This window comes from Erythrolamprus reginae, unplaced genomic scaffold, assembly GCF_031021105.1.
Source record: "Erythrolamprus reginae isolate rEryReg1 unplaced genomic scaffold, rEryReg1.hap1 H_47, whole genome shotgun sequence".
NCBI classification, from domain to species: domain Eukaryota; kingdom Metazoa; phylum Chordata; class Lepidosauria; order Squamata; family Dipsadidae; genus Erythrolamprus; species Erythrolamprus reginae.
In genome coordinates, this window is record NW_027248503.1 from 178374 (window position 1) to 202684 (window position 24311).

Here is a 24311-nt window from a genome sequence, read left to right on the forward strand (position 1 = left end):
TTTCTACCAGTGTGTCTGGCTACTCTTTTTAGTTGGTGTTGGCGTCTGGGGGGGGGACCCAGACAGAACAAGTTTTTATATGCAAATTATTCGAGACATCTTAATACAAGTGGCGATCTGCAAAAGCCACGTGCTTCGGTTCTTTTCAATCATTTTGCAGAGGAAAGCACGCTACTGTTGATTTGGTCATCTCTTCTGATATCGCCTTCTGCGATGCCGCGTGGTGGTGTTAAGTGTCCAAAGATCAGAAAACGCAAGATTTTTTAATTGAAACAATTCACTTTAATGATAAAACAAAATTAGGCTGGCTAAAAAGTGTGGTCTCTTTGTGCTAGGAACATGGGAGATAGCAGCAGGACAAATATCGTAAATGGGATAAAATGAACCTCGTCTTAAGAAGGGGAGGATCTCTGTTCCAGATAGTTCTCTCCAAAAACAGATTAAATGTGCGTGGACAACTGTGGCGGGTCTGCAGCAGCACATTTTGAGAAAGCAAAGTCCATCTTTTATTTCCTTTTTTAAAATAGTTTTCCAGGAATGGATAAAAACTGATATCGGAACAAATGTATAAACCTGCAATACAGTAAATCTTCAATATTAAGGCTTGTGCATTTTAGAATATCAAGTAATTTATCCCAAAGTCTACATTGATTTAACAAACATTAACAGAAGCAGCAATGCAAGAACTCTGAGGATATTGCTCAGCAGTTAAAGATACAGTATTTCTGAGAAAGCTACCGAGGCACAACTTTAACCCACACAAAACCCACCCCGTTTTTGACACCAACTTCAAACCCTGAAGCTTAGAACTCCTTGAGTGTTAAGTGTCTTGCAAGCAATCGGTTAAAAGCCAAATGCAAAAGTTTGGAAGTGGTTGAGGAATCGCCTGACCGCAAAAACAATAAAAAATGATATTTCCAATTTGCAAGGTTTTTTTTAATCTCCTCGAGACCAAGATAGTGGTGCGAGGAAGAGGCACAAACGTGCCGGCGAGCTTTGGTTTCATTAAGTTAGTCAATTTAATTGGCTTTGGCAAAAGTTTCAAAACTCCAATGCTACCGACCCAAAATGGCGTAAAATACAGTATTTCCCCGATTCATTATCCTGACAAAAGAATCACAAGACTGAAAGCATGCATTTATTGATACGTATCATCTCAGGGGGGGGGGGGGGGGGGGGATGGGGACTATTTTCTTTCTTTTTTTGGTAGCGATTTCCCTCACCCAGTTCTTGGTCCAGAAAAAACCAACAATTCTTGGAATGTGTCACTCCTTGATACTAACCTTAAAATGGTTAACATTGCTAAACACAATGTTAAAGGTGTTGTACCTTTAAACATAGACAGATTCGTGTGCAATTGGCTGAATTTTTTTTCTTTCTGCACAGAAAACAAGGAACTGAAAAGGCATGAAAACCTGGCAACCGTGTTCCTAAAATTGTGTATCCCCCTCCAAAAAAAGCCACGTTTGTAATTAGCAATGGGGTTTTTTTTTTAAGTACAGATGCAGCTTGAGGCTAAAAATGCAGCTAGGATGTGCAATAAATTATGAAGTGGTGAAGAAGCACAGATCAACTACTCTGTTCCTTTCCCAAATGAAACAATGTACAGTGGAGCAGATGCTAAATTGTAATTAGATCTTCAATGCCTTCAATGAAAATAACGGGTGAGAACTGTGACATAATTACAGTACGTTTCCTCTCTACCAACATGCATTTAACCCACCTTCAAGCCCTTTATTTTCCAAATGTAGATTAGATTGGGACTGGTCCTATGGAGTGGGTTAAAGTGATGGAGAGAAAACTAGGTAGCAGAATAAAAGGCCAGGCATTTCCAATCGTATCTCTAAAAATCAGATTATAATTTCTGATATTGTAGGCAACTGAATCTCTCCCCCTCCCCAGTTAAGTCAGAAGTAGTCTTTGGCGTCTGTAAACTTTTATTCCCTCGCCCCACCACTTTTCAAAAGTAAATAAGCAAAAAAAAAAGTCGAACCATCTATAAAAAAATAGAATTTTAGGACAAGCTCCTCGTTTCCCTGATGTGAAATTTCACAATTTTAAATAAAAGTGTAAACGGAGTACATTCAATATATAAAACTTTTGAGGCTTTGGCAGTCCAACGTAGGGAGGGATGTGGGAGGTGGCAGAGGAAAAAAAAATTATTCGGAAATCTTTACGTGGTAGAACATCTCTCTTAAACGAAAGGTCTCTTTTTAACTTGTCTTTTTTTTACCAGGAGGAGAAAAAAGGCTTCCGGCTGTGAAAAGTCTGAGTAAATGCATTGCTCAAGTGAACGATCCTTCCTTGGGTTCCACCGTGGCTTCTCTCCACAACCACCCGAGGCATCTGGACCAGTTGAAGAGGGCTTCTGCCATCCTTTAAGGCCTGAGTAAGGTTAAGTATCTGCAAAAGAGGAATGGGGCTCAGATAGGAAACGGTACTTTAGCTTAGCCCGAACGCTGGCAGAAACAAGAGTGATCCTGCTATGCTTTTCAAATAGTGGGGCAGACCCCTCTGGGCGGGGCGTGGAGCAATGCTGCGTGTGTGTGTGTGTGTGAGAGAGAGAGAGACAGAGACAGAGAGAGACAGAGAGACAGACAGACTTTGGGGAACGTGCTTTTTCACAAGTTTCTTACTTAACATAGAAACATAGAAGACTGACGGCAGAAAAAGACCTCATGGTCCATCTAGTCTGCCCTTATACTATTTCCTGTATTTTATCTCAGGATGGATCTATATTTATCCCAGGCATGTTTAAATTCAGTGACTGTGGATTTACCAACCACGTCTGCTGGAAGTTTGTTCCAAGGATCTACTACTCTTTCAGTAAAATAATATTTTCTCATGTTGCTTTTGATCAACTAACTTCAGATTGTGTCCCCTTGTTCTTGTGTTCACTTTCCTATTAAAAACACTTCCCTCCTGGACCTTATTTAACCCTTGAACATATTTAAATGTTTCGATCATGTCCCCCCTTTTCCTTCTGTCCTCCAGACTATACAGATTGAGTTCATTAAGTCTTTCCTTATGTTAGCGCTCAGTCGTGATCGTATGTTGAGGACTAATTATAATAAATGAAACAAGTTGTGTCCTAAAGTCTAAACAGAAAGGAAAAAACCCACCTAGATTCTATGCTTCACTCAAAAGCAACTGCTACAATTATACCAGGGTCGCCCAGAAGGCAGTGCACATTTGTTTCCTCAGCCTACAGTAATGGTACGAATACGAAACTTTAGATATACATTATTTGAATTGTCAGGAGTGCGTGTGTAAATGTTGTGTTTCTTCGGACAGATCGCGTAGTTGCAGCAGTGTTACAAAATGGCGCCTGTAAGTGATGTACGTTACAAGCAGCGTGTCGGCATTGAATTTCTCACTGCGGAGAAAGAAACTGTTGGGAACATTCACAAACGTTTGTGTGACAGTTTATGGAGAATCTGCAGTCGACAGAAGTACGGTTAGTCGCTGGGCACAGAGGGTGGGGCCATTACAGTGGAGAAATGGCTTAGTGACCCGAACAAGGAGTGGTACCGACAGGGCATACACGCCTTTGTGTCTCGCTGGAGGAAGGCCATAGAACGGGAAGGAGATTACATGGAAAAATAGGGAGTGCAGAAGAAACATAGTTCTTTCTTGTGTGTGAGTTTCATTGGGTTCAAAGAATAATTGTTGAAGGGGAAAAAAATGTGGTGAATTACTTTCTGGGCGACCCTCATAGATGAGGCAAAGATGCAAATTTAAAACACATCGTCCGAGAGAAAAATCTCCTTACCTGTCCTCTCATCACAGACATTTGGTTCTCAAATGTAGCTTTGTCGAACCCTTTGTCAGTCTTTATTGGAAGAAAAACAAATTGATTTTGAGAAACCTTCATAAGTCAAATCAGATCCACCTATAAATAACCACTTAAAATAATAAGAAAGTATACCGAACCATTTAAAAGCTTGTACAAAGTCCAATTAACTTTCTGTATTTTGACATTTCACTGTACTTACAGCTTAGAACAACAAATACCGTATTTTATAGAGTATAAGACACACCTTTTTCCTCCCTAAAAGAGGCTGATAATTTGGGTGTGTTTTAGGCTCTGAATGTAGCTTCCCTCCTCAAAGCTCTAACTAGCTGCTAATGATCTTCCCAGCTCTTACCTTGCAGGCTCTTTCAATGTTTTTCTCTGCAAAGAATGTTTTTCAAGCCCTAAGACTATGCAGGGTTTTTTTATTTCTCTAACTTGCTCCAAATGTTTCTTTCTAGGTGCTAAAGATGTTCCCAGCTCTTACTGGCTTGCAAGCTCTTTCATTGTTACTTTCTGTGAAGAATGTTTTCCAAGCCCTAAGTCTTTGCAGGGTTCTTTTCATTGCTCTACTTGCTCCAAATGTTTCTTTTCTAGGTGCTAATGATGTTCCCAGCTCTTACTGGCTTGCAAGCTCTTTCATTTTTACTCTCTCTGAATAAAGTTTTTTTTTAAAGTCCTAACCAGGGGAATAAAATGTGCTGAAGCTGACCAGACTAAGGATGCTAACCAGATGAATACCTGGTATGCAGATTCTTCTCCCTATTTTCCTTCCCAAAACCTAAGGTGTGTCTTATACTCTGGTGCATCTTATACGCCGAAAAATGTGGTATGTCATAGAACAGCTAGGCATGGGCCATTGTTCTGCCCACCGCCGTGCTACAGTTTTGCCCAAAGTCACTTCTGAAATTTTACCTTAAAAAGTTCATATAGATCTTCACAGAGGTCCTGTACGAAATTCATGTCGGAAATACGAGGAAGTATCAAATCTATGGTCTCTTGAGAAAAGGGGACTTTTGCTTGTGGAAGCCAAGCCCAGTGGAATGGATCTGAGAGAGACATAATAAACAGGTTGACGATTCAACTTTTCAGGTGCAAAGCTCAATCAATTGACTTTAGGACAGAGGTCTTCAAACGAAGTTGTATTCTTCCCAACTTAAATAAAAGAACAGACTGCCGTTCACACGAGGCAGATTAACATTGCCCAATGGGGCACTTGACCAAATATATGCATAAAATGCATAATGATCAATTAAGTTGAGTTGAGTTGAGACACCTTTCCCCCAGGCTTTTTTATACTTTGTTTAATGTTTGGTATGAATGTGCTGTTTGGTTTTTTAAATAATGATAGGGTTTTATATGTTTTTAATATTAGATTTGTTCCACTGCTATATTGTTTTTATTGCTGTTGTGAGCCGCCCCGAGTCTTTGGAGAGGGGCAGCATACAAATCTAATAAATGAATGAATGAATGAATGAACGAACGAATAAATAAATAAATAAGCATCATTGATAATCAGGTATAAGAAATCTGAAGCTGCTTTGAGAGCTAGATAAACCCTGGTGTTGCAATACAAAATCTTGTTAATCATTTCTGTTCACATGAAGTTAACATGAAGTTGAAAGAAAAGCATGAATGCCTGCCTTTGTTTGCTAGGTGGATATTATTTATTATTTTGTGTATTGGATTTTAATCCCATGTTTATTACTTTATAAGTAATTCAAGGTGGCAAACACATATAATAGTCCTTCCTCCTTCTCCTTTTCCTAACAACAACCCAGTGAGGTGGACTCTGGGCAGGACAGAATGACTCAAAGTCACCAAGCTGGCTTTCATGCCTAATGCAGGATTAGAACTCACCATTTCCTGGTTTGAGGCCAGCAATAACTTTATTATATCTATAGATGTAATAAAATCTGCCAATAACAATACTTTCAATGTCATGCATTCTTATTTTAAAAAAATTCCAAAAACTCACATGCTCTCCACTCATCAGGATGCTTGAAAGGAAAAGCCAGACCATTATCAATGGCTGCAATTTTAATAATAGGTTCCTTTTCATTAATCCATTGGATCTCCTATAGGAAAGCAATTAATAAACAAAATCAGAAGTAATCAAGGTACAGATATTGGACAGAGAAACGAAAACTAACATTTGAACAGAATATTAAGCATGTGCAATATATGCCATGCAATTGTTTTCAATTTATAATTCGGCAATAATCTAGCACAGGGATCTCCAAACTGGGCCACTTTTAAGAGTTGTGGACTTCAACTCCCAGAATTCTGAGAATTGAAGCCCACTTTAGCCAAGGGCAAGAGCCTTGGTTAGATGCCCACTTTAGAAGATTAAAAAAAAGACAAGAATACTTGTATGGGAAAAGGAAGTAGTCTGTAGTTTGTAACTTTAGGGAATTGTTGACCACTCCTCATAGGTATTTAAGGGTGGCGGATGAGTAATTCATGGCACTGGACCAGGGTATCTACGAGACCGCCTTCTGCTGCATGAATCCCAGCGACCGGTTAGATCCCACAGAGTCGACCTTCTCCGGGTCCCATCAACAAAACAATGTCGTTTGGCGGGGCGCAGGGGAAAAGCCTTATCTGTGGCGGCCCCGGCCCTCTGGAACCAACTCCTCCTGGAGATTAGAATTGCCCCCACCCTCCTTGCCTTTCGTAAGCTCCTTAAAACCCACCTCTGCCGTTAGGCATGGGGGAACTGAGATATTCTTTCCCCCTAGGCCGTTACAATTTATGCATGTTATGTTTGTTTGTAGGAATGTTTGGTTTTACAATAAGGGTTTTTTAGTTGTTTTAGTATTGGATTTATATGATATTTTTTATTACTGTTGTTAGCCGCCCCGAGTCTATTTATTTAATAAATAAATTCGGGGTGGAGTTTTAATATTTTGCAATGGAGTCAGATGATGTTTGAGGTTTTAGCCATGTTACGTTTGCCAACTGTTATTTTCCTGCTAAAATCCTTGGAGTAAAAGTGCCCTGTCTGTGGAGCTGGGAAGCTGTAAAAGTAAGTCTGTAGACTCCTTAACTCATGAAGGAATTTGCAACTAGCTTTGATCTTTGGAAGCAGCCTAACCACGGAACTGTTATCTCTTAATTACTCTCACTGAGAAGCTGCCAAGACAAACTCACAGGCATGAATTTTGCTTGTATAAATAAGGCTTTCTATATTAAAAGATTGATTTGAAATATCAGCGCGTGGATTCCTTCTTTGTTTTCAATCGGCGTAGGGCCGGGATAGAACAATACTTGGGTGGCAATCAAATACAGCCACGGCTATTTCCCTTTATGCACTTTTTTTTTTTTTTTGTACAAGCATGTGCAGTCTATCTCGCTTTCGGTCATGACCAAATCGGGTTGCAACCAAAGTCACAGAACGGATTATGGTCATGACCGGAGATTCTGCTGTCTATAAAATTGATGATTTTTATAAGAACACAAGATGAGAAAAAATTATTTATAAAATCTATAATCGGATACATAACTGAACACAAATAGCATCAATTACTGGTCATTCTGTATCGATCCACAGCTGACATTGGAACATCATCTTTCGGCTGTGGCAAGAAGGGCGTTTGCCCAGGTTCGCCTGGTGCACCAGTTGCGGCCCTATTTGGACAGGGAGTCATTGCTCACAGTCGTTCATGCCCTCATCAACTCGAGGTTCGACTACTGCAATACTCTCTACATGGGGCTACCTTTGAAAAGTGTTCGGAAACTTCAGATCGTGCAGAACGCAGCCGCAAGAGCCGTCGTGGGGCTTCCAAGATTCGCCCACGTTTCTTCAACACTCCGTGGCTTGCATTGGCTGCCAATCAGTTTCCGGTCACAATTCACAGTGTTGGTCATGACCTTTAAAGCCCTACATGGCATTAGACCAGATTACCTCCGGAACCGCCTGCTACCACATGAATCCCAGCGACCGATCAGGTCCCACAGAGTTGGCCTTCTCTGGGTCCCATCAACTAAACTATGTTGTTTGGCGGGCCCCAGGGGAAGAACCTTCTCTGTGGCGGCCCCGGCCCTCTGGAACCAACTCCCCCTGGAGATTAAAATTGCCCCCACCCTCCCTGTCTTTCATAAACTACTCAAGACTCATTTATGCCGCCAGGCATGGGGGAGTTAAGATATTCCTTCCCCCTAAGCCATTACAAGTTATGCATGGTATGTTTGTGTATATGTTTGGTTTTATTATAAGGGTTTTTAGTTGTTTTATTAATTGGATTGTTACATGCTGTTTTTATCATTGTTGTTAGCCGCCCCGAGTCTGCGGAGAGGGGCGGCATACAAATCCAATAAATAAATAAATAATCCCCGTGATAGAGGCAGAAGAGCCCTTGACCTACCTTGTCGGAAAGATCAGTCCCATCGCTCTGTTTTTCATACTTGACTAACCAGTTATCGTTGCCTCGATCTTCAAAGAAATTAAGGAGAATCACAATTAAAAGAAATGTAAGGGTTCTGCCACAGCTGAGATGGCAAACCCTTTTGGCACCGAGTGCCCAAACCGAAAAGCGTGTGCCCCAAGTCTACAGAGAGGGGCGGCATACAAATCTAATTAATTAATTAATATAAAGGAAACACTTAAATGACACAATATAACTCCAAGTAAATCAAACTTCTGTGAAATCAAACTGTCCACTTAGGAAGCAATACTGATCGACAAATCAATTTCACATGTTGTCAGCACATTCAACTTTGTACAGAACAAAGTATTCAATGAGAATATTTCATTCATTCAGATCTAGGATGTGATGTCTTTGAGTGTTCCTTTTATTTTATTTTATTTTATTTTGAGAAGTGTATTCCATTTAAGGTTTAAAGAACTTGGGTGTTTTCTTCGCCATTTTTCTCTGCTTGGAATGGAGAAGAATTCAAAGGTAACAGATAAAAAGAATAATTAAAAAAACGAAACCCCTGTTACATACCAGTGTTTCTGATAACATAATCAAGCACCACCAACTTCTCAAACTGTGACTGCAACTGTTTCCTTGTGTTCTCGGGCAAGGGGTCCGTTTCAAATTTCCTGAGCCAATAGTCGGCCTCTTTGTAACCTTCCACGAAAAGCTGAAAGGAGCCAACCTGCCATTTCAAATATAAAAGCCTGCGTTTTATGAAATGGATCCGAATGCATAAAGCTAAATAAAGATATGAAAGCAAATGCCCTTACTAAGTCAAGCCGTGAGCTTCATCAGGCGATGTAAAAATAATATTTATTGGCAAAGAAGATTCCACTGAGAATTATCCAATGACATTGGGCTTGAGAATGCCTTTCAAAATGTACAGTATTTTTAATCTGAACCTGCGCAGTGGGTAGAGTGCAGTACTGCGGGCGACTAAAGCTGACTCCTAGATCTGCAGATCAGCGGTTCAAATCTCACCCCCAGCTCAAGGTTGACTCAGCCTTCCATCCTTCCGAGGTGGGTAAAATGAGGACCCAGATTGTGGGGGCAATAGGCTGGCTCTGTTAAAAAGTGCTATTGCTAACATGCTGTAAGCTGCCCTGAGTCCAAGGAGAAGGGCAGCATAAAAATCAATCAATCAATAATCAAAGAAACAAACAAACAAATGTTACATCAGACTTAAAGTCTATAGAGAATCACAGTCGTCCAAAACCTGGTTGTTCCAAAGATGCTTTTTTAGGAGGCAACTGGACTTTCTGGTTTGTTTGGGGTTTTTTGAAGATGTTTCACTTCTCATCCAAAAAGCTTCTCCGCCTCTGACAGGATGGTGAGGAATGGAAGGATTTATAATATAGGAATGGAAGGGGATAAATATCTATCAATCTATTCACCTATCTATCTATCTATCTATCTATCTATCTATCTATCTATCTATCTATCTGAGTCTTTGGAGAGGGGCGGCATACAACTCTAATAAATTATTATTATCTATCTTATCTATCTATCTATCTATCTATCATCCATCTATATGCTATCCATCCATCCATCCATCCATCCATGAAAGCCAAATACCACTCACACATCATCAAGAAATCTCCAGAACTGTAAAGCCTACAAACTTGAAACTTAGCACATATATTCCTCTTGGCTTCTAGGTGCTCACTAAGAAAGGGTTTTTCGAAATGACCATCAGATCATTAGGATAGAAACATAGAAACATAGAAGTCTGAAGGCAGAAAAAGACCTCTTGGTCCATCTAGTCTGCCCTTATACTATTTTCTGTATTTTATCTTAGGATGGATATATGTTTATCCCAGGCATGTTTAAATTCAGTTGCTGTGGATTTATCTACCACGTCTGCTGGAAGTTTGTTCCAAGGATCTACTACTCTTTCAGTAAAATATTTTCTCATGTTGCTTTTGATCTTTCCCCCAACTAACTTCAGATTGTGTCCCCTTGTTCTTGTGTTCACTTTCCTATTAAAAACACTTCCCTCCTGAACCTTATTTAACCCTTTAACATATTTAAATGTTTCGATCATGTCCCCCCTTTTCCTTCTGTCCTCCAGACTATACAGATGGAGTTCATGAAGTCTTTCCTGATACGTTTTATGCTTAAGACCTTCCACCATTCTTGTAGCCCGTCTTTGGACCCGTTCAATTTTGTCAATACTGTATCTTTTTGTAGGTGAGGTCTCCAGAACTGAACACAGTATTCCAAATGTGGTCTCACCAGCATTCTATATAGCGGGATCACAATCTCCCTCTTCCTGCTTGTTATACCTCTAGCTATGCAGGATGATCTGATAACACACTCTGATGCTAAAGTGTCAAGCCGAAGCCATTGTTTGAGTTAAACTTTGGCCTGCCGCAAATAAGAGTAGTATCGTGAGAATTGGGAGGGGTGGTTGCATGAGGGGAAACAAATTCCTTTCTTGAAGCTCCAAGGTCATCTTCTGTCCAGCAGCAGTGGAAGTAGGAGGAGGTTCGTGGATGTGCAGATGCTGGACTGGTCCACATCATGTGGGTGTGAGGATGATGGATGAATCTTAACCTGGGTGGGGAACTATAGGATCGTCAGTACTGGGATGACTAGTGTGCCAACATGGCTCTGTTAATAAATTGGAACTTGGAAGAAATCCTAAGACTGGACTCTGGATTTTATTTCTCAGATGTTAATTGGAATCCTGACACTATCTCCTAACTCCCTGACATAAGGAGTTAGACATTCTACTCCCCACTACCCACCTGAAAAGAATGGAATGGAAAAGAACTGTTTTCCAACTGCCAGTTCCTTTATAGTTGTTGTGGCTAGCTCTGGCCCAGCTCCTGCCCCAAGGACTGTGGATGTGGGGGAGACATCCACATGCTGCAGGCCTGTTTTGCTCCCGGTGGAATCTGCTGATGAAGGCTCCTCTGACCAAGAAGACATGAGTGACAGGGAGGAGGAGAGTGTGGCAGACAGCTCAGAAGGAGATCAATTATCTCTCTCCTCCTTGGATTCAGAACAAGAGTTAATGATACAGCCACGCATGCGGAGAGCGATGCATAGGCAGCAACAACTGAGAATGAGGAAAGAAAATGAGGCCACCTGTGGTTGGGTGGGGCTGTGGTAATTAGTGAGGCTGCTATAAATAGCAGCCTGTGGGTTTGGCCATTGTGGAGGATTATCTGATTGTTGTGTTTCGTGACTGCTTTACTGACTTGGACCTTTTGTGTGCTGATTTTTCCCCACTTTGAAACTAAACCAGAGCAAAGTGTGTTTCACTTTGTGAAAGAAGGACTGTGAATTGCCTCACAGCTGCAAGCTAAGTATCTCAGAACTGATAAGGGACTTGTACAAATTACCAGTTTGTTTGGAGACGAGTGCTCTTGGCTATAACAAAAGAGGGCTTAGGTTAAGTGAATTTTCCTTATAAAGAACATTGTTTTGAATTTTCAAACGTGTGTGTCTGAAATTTGTACCTGTGAATTTTTGGGAGGAGTCTACCAGAGAGTCCGTCAGAACAATAGTAACACACTCTGATGCTACCCCGTTGCTACAATAAGCTTGGGCATCGCCAGCATTGGACTCATCTGGCCTGCGGGCTGGGAGTTTAGACATTCTGATCAGCTCCTCAGCTGTGTTTCGGGCTGAGCATGCGCAGAGGCAAAATTGAATGAGGGGGCGCATGAGCTGAGTGAGCACACATGTGCAAAACGTTGCAATGCGAACTAGTGGCAATGGTAAGTGGAACCCAGCCCTCAGCCTGATCACATAGTTTCGTAACGAAACACAGGTATCTTACTACTAGTAGGAATATAATTCCTTCCATTCCCCACTATCCTGTCAGAACTGAAGAAGCTTCTTGGGGGAGAGGCAAAACATCTTCAAAGGAAAATAACAAGAAAGTCCAGTTGCCTCCTGAGAAAAGCACGCTTGGGATCAGATGTAAAACTTTTCCTAATTATTTAATACTTTATTACTTACAATTTATCCCAGAGCAGGAGTAGAAATAAAGAACAAACTCCCACTCCTCCATAAAATTGAAGTAGGGAATATTTTTTTCAGGGTTTACCTTAGGAGGTAGTCCAATTCGATGAAACTTTTTGCCAACTTTTGGCACAATTTCCAAAGCGTATTTCTTGCCTCTCGACTTGGCGCGGTCTATTGCGTTGTAGTTGAACGTCTCGCTTACAAACCAGACAACCTGAAACGCAGACAGCGGAATCACGTTTAACGTTTTCGGGGTGACACTGTACACTCACTGTATCCGCCTCTTTGTTAAGCTGTACGACAGTTCATTTAGTGCCCGAAGTTAACGATGGCATGGAAAAAAGTGACTTGTGACCATTTTTCACACTTGCAATTTTGGCATCCTCCTGCGTTCAGAATTCAGACACTTGGCAAGGGGTTCATATTTACTGTATTTATTTGTTTGTGAAATTTATATGCCGCCCAATTCCAATAGGACTCTGGGCGGCTCATAATAATAACAATAATAATTAAAAGACAGTACAGAACAGTGATGGCGAACCTTTTTTCCCTCGGGTGCCGAAAGAGCTTGCCTGCATGTTATCTTTTTTTAAAAAAAAATATTTTTATTGAATATATACATTAAAAACAGGGTACAGAAAAGCAAAAGGGATATATATAATGTGCATTCTAACATTTATAATTTACTTATATAGTACACGTAGGTGGGGAGGGAGAAAAGAAGAAAGGTAGGGGGTTGGGGAAGAAGGGAAGGAGATATAAGGGGAAGGGGGATAGGAAATTGGAGCAAAAGAGGAGTAGTAAGAAGAGAAGGCCAGCGTTAGAGCTGGAGCTTACATGCTTTGGGGCCTGTGGTTTAAGCACATAGGTGGTGTAGATTTCCCTAAAGTTTTATCCATATGTTTTTGATGTAATTGTTAGTGCCAATACGTATCAGTGGTTGCCTGCGTGTTATCATGCATGTGTGAGTGCCCACACCCATAATTCAATGCCTGGAGAGAGCGAAAAGAGCTTCCCCCACCCCCAGGAGGCCCTCTGGAGGCTGGAAAAGGCCTGTTTCCCAACGTCTGGTGGGTGCAGTAGGCTTCCCTGGAGCTGGTGGAGGGTAAAAAACACCCTGCCCCACCCAGTGGAGGCTCTCTGGAAGCCAAAAATGCCCTCCCAGAGCCTCTGTGCGAGCCAAAACTCAGCTGGCCAGCACACAAATGTATGTTGGAACTGAACAACGGCAACGGCTTACATGTCAGCAGATGTTTCCATGTGCCAGCTTTGGCACCCCAGCCATAGGTTCGCCATCACTGCTATAGAAAATATGAGATTACAATAACAGTAAAAACAATTTTAAAAGTGCATTAGTAACCCTTAAAAATCATTTAAGATAGTTGCAGCGTCCTGGGGCCATGTGATTCCCCTTTTATGACCATTCGACAAGGAAAAGTCAAGGGGAGGAAGTCAGATTCACTTAACAACCGTGTTACTAACTTCACCGCAATGATCTGCTTAACAGCTGCAGCAAGAAAGGTCATAAACTGGGGGAAGGCCCACTTAAGGGACGTGCATAAGTGCACCATTGGGCCTACCATCCCTGTCCTACTGTTCTATTGTCTTCTATCATTCCTTTTTATCATTACTTTTCTAATGTACAAATTACCATCCAATAACTGTTTGACAAATGTAAATAAATAAATAAATAAAATAAAAAGTTTAGGAGACTGGAGGCTAAAACACACGATGAACTATTGCAGGAACTGGGCATGGCTAGTCTAGTGAAGAGAAGGACCAGGGGAGACATGATAGCAGTGTTCCAATATTTGAGGGGCTGCCACAGAGAGGGGGGGGGGGGGGTGTCAAGCTATTTTCCAAAGCGCCCAAAGGCCAGACAAGGAACAATGGATGGAAGCTGATCAAGGAGAGATTCAACCTGGAAATAAGGATAATTTTTTCTGACAGTGAGAACAATCAACCCACGGAACAGAAATTGCCTTCAGAAGTTGTGGGAACTCCATCCCTGGAGGCTTTCAATAAGAGACTGGACTGCCCTCTGTCAGAAATGGTGGGGGGTTGGACTAGATGACCCAAAAGGTCCCTTTCAACTCTGTTAATCTGTTAATCCCAAAAGTCAAAAGTAATCTGCCAGTCTGAAAACTAGTTTTAAAAGTTTTAATTTTACTTTTTTTTTTTTTTACAGTTTTACAGCAGGTAGAGTGCTGTACTGCAGGCCACTGAAGCTGACTTGTAGATCTGAAGGTCAGCGGTTCAAATCTCATCACCGGCTCAAGGTTGACTCAGCCTTCCATCCTTCCAAGGTGGGTAAAATGAGGACCCGGATTGTGGGGGCAATAGCCTAGCTCTGTTAAAAAAATGCTATTGCTAACATGTTGTAAGCCGCCCTGAGTCTAAGGAGAAGGGCGGCATAAAAATCGAATAAACAAACAAACAAACAAATAAACAAACAAACAAATTTATTTATTTATTTATTTTATTTATTATTTAGATTTGTATGCCATCCCTCTCCGCGAACTCGGGGCGGCTCACAACAAGGCATAAACAAATCGTACAAATCCAAATAGATTCAAATAAATGTAAATATTTTAAAAAGTTTTAAAAAGAACCCCAATATACTAACAAGCAAACACACAAACATATCAAACATAAATTGTACATGCCCGGGGGAGATGTTTCAGTTCCCCCATGCCTGACGGCAAAGGTGGGTTTTAAGAACTTTACGGAAGGCAGGGAGAGTAGGGGCAGTTCTAATCTCCGGGGGGAGTTGGTTCCAGAGAGTCGGGGCCGCCACAGAGAAGGCTCTTCCCCTGGGGCCCGCCAACCGACATTGTTTAGTTGACGGGACCCGGAGAAGGCCCACTCTGTGGGACCTAATCGGTCGCTGGGATTCGTGCGGCAGGAGGCGGTCTCGGAGGTAAATAAATAATATAAATAAACAAATAAATAAATCCTTTTCTTCACGCTGAATTTATGTTGCAAACCACTCTTACCTTTGTTTTGGGCACCACTCCTAATCCTAGTTTGCTGTCCACAAGGTAGGCACCAGCTTCGGAGAGATATCCCTGATTCGGAACAAGACAGCCTCTGCCAAAGCAGCAAGGGCAGCAAATTTTGTGGAAATATTTGGTCCATTTTGGGTTGAGGTGACCGTAAGGCTCTTCCGATTTGGGTTTAAACACTCCAATACTTTTCTAAAGGAGAAGGGGGAAGAAAAGCAAGAATGAATAAGGAATCGTAAAGAAAGGAATCTGAAAAAAGTGTGCTTGTTTGCTCGAACATAGAAATAGTTTACAAAAACATATATTTTTAATTTTTTTTCATAGTTTTCTAAATAACTCAAGGTAGCAAATAATACCTGACGCTTCTTTCTCCTGGTCACAATTGATATTAACCATTGCAGTGATTCAGTTCAGAATCCCGAGATGTTAAAAGTTATGGAAATTCAAAATACAAATTGTGCATCAAAATATAAAGGGTTCTCTCTTTTTTTTGCAACTTCATCTTCCAAAACAAATACATACAGCATTTAAACCATAGTCACAATAAGGCATGTTTTATTTATACCCTATCCATTAGCCGAATAAATAGCACTGCAAAAATAAATAAAAAATTCGATACGGCGCTGTTGTTTCGGAGTTGCCATTGATTTCCGATAGAAAGAAAAGAGGACGAGGCAGCTACTGTGCAGTCCTGACTTTGAACAATAAAACTAGCTATGTTTTGACTCTCACAGCAATGAGATTTAAAAGACCAGGCACACAATAAACTTGTGATGGTGAACCTTTTTTGGCTCGGGTGCCAAAAGGGTGCGTATGCATGTGATAGCATGTGCTGGCGTGCCCACACCCATAATGCAATGCCCTCCCCTATGTGCATGCTCACAACCCCCCATGCTATACCCTGCACTTGCACAACCCATGCGCTGCCCCCTCCCACGCATGCGCACAGGCTTCACTGAAGTCTCTTGACTTCAGAAACAAACTTCCAGTTGGCCTATTGGGCCATTTTTCGCCATCACCAGGGTTTAAGCGACTTTATTGAAGCCTGGGGAGAGCGAAAATGCCGAAAAGAAGGGTGCAAGTCATCTGCCCAGCACACACATGGGTGTGGGCCTCGCGTGCCTTCAGATATGGCTCCATGTGCCACCTATGGCACCCGTGCCATAGGTTCAGCATCACTGCAATAAACCATTAGTATACCTCTGGCAAGAGTTTTACTTCCCTCAAATGCAATCGTTGCATATTCTCCAAATGTTACTATAATATTGACTCTAAGAGTGTCACTAAACATAGAAACATAGAAGACTGACGGCAGAAAAAGACCTCTTGGTCCATCTAGTCTGCCCTTTTACTATTTCCTGTATTTTATCTTAGGATGGATATATGTTTATCCCAGGCATGTTTAAATTCAGTTACTGTGGATTTCCCAACCACGTCTGCTGGAAGTTTGTTCCAAGGATCTACTACTCTTTCAGTAAAATAATATTTTCTCATGTTGCCTTTGATCTTTCCCCCAACTAACTTCAGATTGTGTCCCCTTGTTCTTGTGTTCACTTTCCTGTTAAAAACACTTCCCTCCTGAACCCTATTTAACCCTTTAACATATTTAAATGTTTCGATCATGTCCCCCCTTTTCCTTCTGTCTTCCAGACTATACAGATTGAGTTCATTCAGTCTTTCCTGATACGTTTTATACTTAAGACCTTCCACCATTCTTGTAGCCCGTCTTTGGACCCGTTCAATTTTGTCAATATCTTTTTGTAGGTGAGGTCTCCAGAACTGAACACAGTACTCCAAATGTGGTCTCTAAAATTAAGGGTAATGTAGAACTTAAGAAGAGCCATGCTGAATCGGGCCAAAGCCCATCGAGTCCAACATTCGGTGTCCCACAGACGCCCCCAATTATCCATGGGGATCTTAGAAACATAGAAGATTGGCGGCAGAAAAAGACCTCCTGGTCCATCTAGTCTGCCCTTATACTATTTCCTGTATTTTATCTTAGGATGGATCTATGTTTATCCCAGGCATGTTTACATTCAATCCCTATGGATTTACCAATCATGTCTGTTGGAAGTTTGTTCCAAGCATCTACTACTCTTTCAGTAAAATAATATTTTCTCACGTTGCTTCTGATCTTTCCCCCAACTAATCTCAGATTGTGACCCCTTGAGCAGAAAGAGAAGGCAAAACCCTCCCTTTCCTTTGACCCGCAACAAATGGGACCCGAGGGAATCCTGCCTGCCTCAACCAACATAGAGGCGGCACTTGGACATCCGTTTCAATAATCACCTATGATACACTTGGCCTCCATGAATCTGTCTCATCCTGCCTTGAAGCTATCCAGGCTGACAGCTGTCACGACCTCTTCTGGAAGGGAATTCCATAAACCAGGGACCCTCTGGGGGAAGAAATATTCCCCTTTATTTGTCTTCACTTTCTTACCTATGAGCTTTAGGGAGGGCCCCCTCGTCCTAGTATTGGCTGTTAGAGAAAATAATTTCTCTCTATCCACCTTTTCTATCCCACACATGATATTATACACTTTAATCATGTCACCCCTTCAATGCCGTCTTTCAGGGCTGAAGAGACCGAGGTGTTGCAACCTGGTTTCATAAGGGAGGGGCTCCATTTCCTTGATCACTCTTGTCCTTTTTTACACCTTTTCCAGTATATTCTGCTATATGCAATACTGACAGACTAAAATTTTAAAAAACCAACAACGATGGGCTGAAGATGAGAGACTGCATGGTAAGCTACGATAAACAAGAGTAGGTTTCACTGGTTATGCTATTACAAGGTGATGTTTTAGTGCCAATCGATGGCTGGTGTGAGGTCAGAGGCACAGAAATAAACCAAGCTTGTATAATAAAATTCTGAACCAATTTGTCTTCTTTAATAATGAATGGCTTTAAGAGGAGAAGGTGGAGACATTGATCTAAAATTTAAAATGGGATTAAAATGTTGATTTCTCTGAAGTCAGAGACTTCAAGGCCCAGTTGCTAATAAAAGGATTTCATTAGCATTGGCTTTGTTTTCGTGCCAGGATTCATTATATGGACAATTATTTCCAATTTAGCTCGCTTATTTCCTCTCCTCTGTCTCCTATATATCTTAACCTCTGCAGCCATATTCAATTACTTGTCTGGTTCATGTTTACATCCTAGTAAAGAAGGGTATCACTGCAAAAACCTAGGCAAAATTGCTGCTGTAGAACTACAGTATTTCTTTTAATATGGAGATACTTTATGGAAGGTAGTAGTAAGTAATAGTAAAAAAAAAAACTTATTGTGTTTAATGTTAAGGCCCTTTCATCCAAATTTCTTATGCCATTTAATGTCACTGATATTTCAAGTATTTATGAAGTTCATTTTCCTTGTCCGTAAAGCAACCTTATTTCCTTAATTTTATTTGATCCGGAAATTGTTGATCAAGGCAAAATTCAGGTGGTGCCACTCAGTTACATCATTTCAACCTAAAAGATAAATATGATCTACAGGTCATTTATATTTAATAGGATCTGGAGATAGATCCAGCAATTCTGTTTGCCAGAAAGAAGATGAAAGATACAATGCTCTTTTGGATTACTATCCTTGAGCAGCTTGCATTCATTTCAATTTCTGAATTTTTTTCCAAGTTGTATCACACACAAAAAAACACGAAACATGTCCTCTCTCGTTTTTTTCATAATACAACTTCTTTACATAATATCATCCAAATATCTGACAATTTTGGACAGATACTATGAGAGTTGGAGATCAACTGAATCTAAAGTTAGAAAATGGGGGTATACACGACACACTTATACATACTGTATTTTTCAGAGTTTAAGACACACTTTAGTTTTTGGGGAGGATAATAGATGGGGGGAAAAATCTGCCTACCAGGTATTCATCTGGCTAGCTGCTCAAATCTGATTAGCAGTCCTGCGGGCAAGACAGAGCAGTAGAAAGTGCTAATAAGCTGCAAAGAAAGGACTCTCCAGTATCACTGTATGTTTAACCTATGTGTGTTTAACCTTGATTCAAAACCGTAGAAATGGTGGTAGACTTTAGGAGAAACCCTCCCATCCTATCCCCTCTCACAATACCAGACAACCCAGTATCAACGGTAGAGACCTTCAAACTTCTAGGCTCTGTCACATCTCAAGACCTAAACTGGTCACCTGACATCAAAAACACCATCCAAAAAGCACAACAAAGAATGTTCTTTCTGCACCAACTCAGGAAGCTCAAACTGCCCAAGGAGCTGATGATCCAGTGCTACAGAAGAATAATTGAATCTGTCATCTGCACCTCTAGAACTGTCTACTTTGGTTCTGCAACCCAACAAGACCGACACAGACTTCGGAGGAGAATCAGAACTGCAGAGAAAACAATGACTGCCAACCTGCCTTCAAATTGAGGACCTGCATATTGCACGAGTCAAAAAGAGGGCTGTGAAAATATTGACTGACCCATCACATCCTGGACATAAACTGTTTCAACTCATACCCTCAAAACGTCATTATAGAGCACTGTATACCATATCAACTAGAAACAAGAACAGATTTTTCCCCAAACGCCATCACTCTGCCAAATAAATAACTCCTTCAACACTTTCAAACTATTTACTGTCTGCACTACTACTAGTAGTAGTTTTATCTCATCATTCCTATCACCCATCTCCTCCCACTGTAATTTGTTGCTTGTATCCTTAAGATATTTTATTAAATATTGATTGTTTCCTGATTGCTGATTTGACTCCCATGACAATCATTAAGTGTTGTACCACATGATTCTTGACAAATGTATATTTTCTTTTATGTACACTGAGAGCATCTGCACCAAAGACAAATTCCTTGTGTGTCTAATCACACTTGGCCAATAAAGAATTCTAATACGGAAATTCCTTCCCCAAAACTGTTCCATAAACCCACAAAGAACCCCAGAGCCGAGGGCACTCACTCTCTTAGAGTCTTTGACAAAGTAGCTTCCGCTGGATCCTTGAGAGATTCTTTCCGGGAAGACTTCGCTTTCGATGGCTTGTTCCGCTTGTAGCATGACTTCAGCAAATTCGGGATCGTCCACAAACAGATTCATCTCTGCAATGCTTCCGACATTTCCTGTGTGAATTGCAACAATCATTTCAAGTTTAGCGCCGTCAGCCAATATTCTTTTTTCTTTCCTCCCGCAGTTCATCTCTCAATAGACACTGGCTTACTTCTTACCAGTAGTAGGGAAAAATATACAGGGGACACAAATAGAAATGCCAAAATAATAAGCACAGGACTGTGCAGATGCTATATTTGCATAATACAGCTACGCTGTTGGAAATCTGACCCGACAACTATTGGAATCACTGAGGGCTGGTCCTCATAGGCACAATTGTGCAGCATGCGGAACGAATCACATCAGACCCAGATAGAAGGCCATTAATATTGAATGCGGCACAGAGATAGAAACATAGAAGATTGACGGGAGAAAAAGACCTCACGGTCCATCAATGCCCTTATGCTATTTCTTGTTTTTTATCTTAGGATGGATATATGTTTATCCCAGGCATGTTTCAATTCAGTGACTGTGGATTTACCAACCACATCTGCTGGAAGTTTGTTCCAAGCATCTACTACTCTTTCAGTCAAATGATATTTTCTCACGTTGCTTCTGATCTTTCCCCCAACTAACCCGTCTGTGCCCCCTTGTTCTTGTGTTCACTTTCCTATTAAAAACACTTCCCTCCTGAACCTTATTTAACCCTTTAACATATTTAAGTGTTTCGATCGTGTCCCCCCTTTTCCTTCTGTCCTTCAGACCAGTGATTTTCAACCTTTTTTGAACCGCGGCACATTTGTAACGTTTACAAAACCATGGGGCACATTGAGGGGGGGGGACGGCTAAAAAAAGTTTGGACAAAAAAATTCTCTCCCTCTCTTCCTCCCTTTCGCTCTATTTCTCTCTCCCTCTTTCTCTCTTCTTTTTTTCTCTCTCCATCCCTCTTTCTCTCTTTATTCTTTCCTTTTTTGCTCTCTTTCTCTCTCCCTCCCTACTTGCCTCTTTCTTTCTCTCTCACCTTCCCTCCCTCTCTTTATCTCTCTCTTGCTTTCTTGCTTTCTCTTGCTTTCTTTCTCTCTTGTTCTCTTTCTCTCTTGCCTTCTTTCTTTCTCTCTCTTGCTTTCTTTCTCTCTTGTTTTATTTCTCTCTCTCTTGCTCTTTCTTTCTCTCTTTCTTTCTCTTGTTTCTCTCTCTGAGCTTCGCGGCACACCTGACCATGTCTTGCGGCACACTGGTTGAAAAACACTGCTCCAGACTATACAGATTGAGTTCATGAAGTCTTTCCTGATAGGTTTTATGCTTAAGACCTTCCACCATTTTTGTAGCCCGTCTTTGGACCCGTTCAATTTTATCCATATCTTTTTGTAGGTGAGGTCTCCAGAACTGGACACAGTATTCTAAATGTGGTCTCACCAGCGCTCTATACAGTGGGATCACAATCTCCCTCATCCTGCTTGCTGTACCTCTAGCTATGCAGCCAAGCATTCTACTTGCTTTCCCTACCGCCGGACCGCACTGTTCATCCATTTGGAGACTGTCAGAAACCACTACCCTAAATCCTTCTCTTCTGAAGTTTTTGCTAACACAGACCTGCCAAAACAATACTTCGATTGAGGATTCCTTTTGCCCAAGTGCATTATTTTACATTTGGAAACATTAAACTGCAGTTTCCATTGCTTTGACCACTTATCTAGTAAGGCTAAATCATTTGCATATTGCAGACACCTCTAGGAATATCAACCCTATTTCACACATTAGAGTCAATGGCAAATAGGCAAACCTTCCCTACCAAACCTTCCCCTATGACTATGTCATTCACAAAGATATTAAAAAGAAGAGGACCCAGAACAGACCCTTGTGGCACACACCACAATATATTCTACCAAGGCTCTGCTCAGAATACTCGCCATTAACAACGAACGGTCGTAAAGTGAGGACTGTACCTACTGAAACGTTGACCACCGTGACCACAAGGACGCCACTGTGGTCACAAGGATGAAAAGCAAGCCAGGTCCCTTTTTCAGGGTTGCTGTCACTCCCAGCTATCACTACTGTAAACAAACGGTCGTAAGTCGAGGACTACATGCACCGGCCGTGGGGGAGGCTGCAATGATCGTGTTAAGCGGGAAAATAACGGCCTCAACTCCTCCCTCCCTCCGTTTTTTTAAGCGCCCTTGAAATTTCAAGGGCGAAACACTTAAACGAGGCGGTCGTAAGTCGAGGACCGATCGCACTTCCGAGAGCGCCAAGAAGGGCCAGCAGGAGCGTCGCCCGCCCACGCCCCCTTCCCTTCTCCGGGCAGGTGCGTCGCTTCCTCACGCGGCCCCGAGCATCCCACGTGTGGCCACGCCTTCTCTCTCCTCCGCGCAGGCGCGTCAACCGTCTCCTCAGGCGTCAACTTCGCCTCAGCTGCGCCTTAGCTCACCTGTCCCTTCACGGGGCCTCCGGCCCCAGCCCGCCGCCGCCGCGCCCAGCAGCGGCTCCGACTCCTCGCCGTCGCCTTCCTCCTCCTCCTCTTCCGACTCCTCGCAGGCCGCCTCGAGCGGCTCCCGGGAGGCTAGGAGGCGAACGGCGCCGCCGGGAGCGGTCGGCGCCGCCCGGCCGGAAACCGCCACGGCCGGCGATTCTGTCTCTAATTGCAGCAGGTCCTCGTCCGCCTCTTCTTCCACTTCCGGGGAAAGCGCCGAGCCGGCCTCCGCCATGGGGGCTCGCGGAGGCAACGGCCGGTTCTCGAGCGTCGGATGGCTGGAGGGCGCATGCGCCTCGGGAGAGGGCGGAGGGAGGAGTCTTGCGCCTGCGCGTAGAGAGGCTTGGGGAGATCCATACCAGGAAGCGGGGCCAAGCAGGGGGCCGGGCTTGATTTCCAGCTCCGCCCTTCACTTCTTTTTCCTCGCGTGTAGCTGGAAGTGAAAATGTAAAATATTGGCCTGTATAACGCAAAGATCATTATGCAGGTAGTCCTTGACTTACGACCATAAGGGAGCTTCTGGGGGGGGCATAATTTTGTTTTATTTTTCTCCACCTTGAAATAAAACTATAATAATACAAAGACAACAGCAATGCTTAACATCAAATATACACTACTCACAAAAATAAAGGGAACGCTTAACACAATATAACTCCAAGTAAATCAAACTTCTCTGAAATCAAACTCCACTTAGGAAGCAGCACTGATTGACAATCAATTTCACATGCTGTTGTCCACATTCAACTCTGTATTCAGTGAGAATATTTCATTCAGATCTAGGATGTGTTCTTTGAGTGTTCCCTTTATTAATTAGATTTGTATGCCGCCCTTCTCAGAGGACTCGGGGTGGCTCATAACATATAATAATACCACACAAAGGCAAATTACTTAAATTTAAAATTACAGTTTAAAAAGTCCAGTATGTTATGTGTCAAACATCAGAGATTTCTCTCCACCTTGGAATAAGACTATTATCAATATGAACATAGTAACATCTCTTATGTCTATATTTTCCAGGATGTCCAGCAAACCTGGGAAATCGGTTGTTTGGGAAATATCAGAATTATCAGGGAATTTGTGAAAAAAGTGGAATAAATCAGGGAAAAATGTAACTCTGAGTCATTTGCCAAGCATCTGAATTTTGATCGTTATTAATAAGAATGCTGTGAATGTTGTAACAAAAATGGTCATAAGTTATCTTTTTTCAGTGCCCTTGTCAATTTGAATACGAACTGTTGTAAACCGAGGACCACCTGTAACTTTTCTAGTACATCCTTCAATATAAAGTATCTGAAAGCCCAGCAACCATTTTTAATCGTTATGAATGAGGAAGTCCTTCAGGAATCCTTGAAGAAATGCACAAACGCCCTCCTCTTTCCTTAACAGTCTGAGTAACTCAACATTGAAAATGTCACAGAGAGGAGGGGGTCTGCCTATTCTCCAAAGCACCCGAATGCAGGGCAAGAAGTGGAAATGAATACGATAGAATAGAATAGAATAGAATTCTTTATTGGCCAAGTGTGATTGGACACGCAAGGAATTAGTGTTTGGTGCAGATGCTCTCATTGTTTATAAAAGAAAATAACCATTTGTCAAGAATCAGAAGGTACAACATTT

At 41.8% G+C, this 24311-nt stretch overlaps 1 protein-coding gene across 1 annotated transcript; it reads right to left on the reverse strand.

Annotated features, from left to right (window-relative positions):
• Nucleotides 1–259: 259 nt before the first annotated feature.
• Nucleotides 260–23127, reverse strand: LOC139155696 (phosphatidylinositol 4-kinase type 2-beta-like). Its single transcript, XM_070730938.1, has 10 exons — nt 22653–23127; nt 20141–20298; nt 15189–15389; nt 12275–12406; nt 8743–8896; nt 8161–8228; nt 5772–5871; nt 4709–4842; nt 3773–3832; nt 260–2403 (listed from the first exon to the last, which is right to left on the reverse strand). Exons 1-10 carry the CDS (start codon nt 22927–22929, stop codon nt 2230–2232), a joined length of 1458 nt encoding a protein of 485 aa, XP_070587039.1. The 5' UTR covers nt 22930–23127; the 3' UTR covers nt 260–2229.
• Between the last annotated feature and the right edge of the window lie 1184 nt (nt 23128–24311).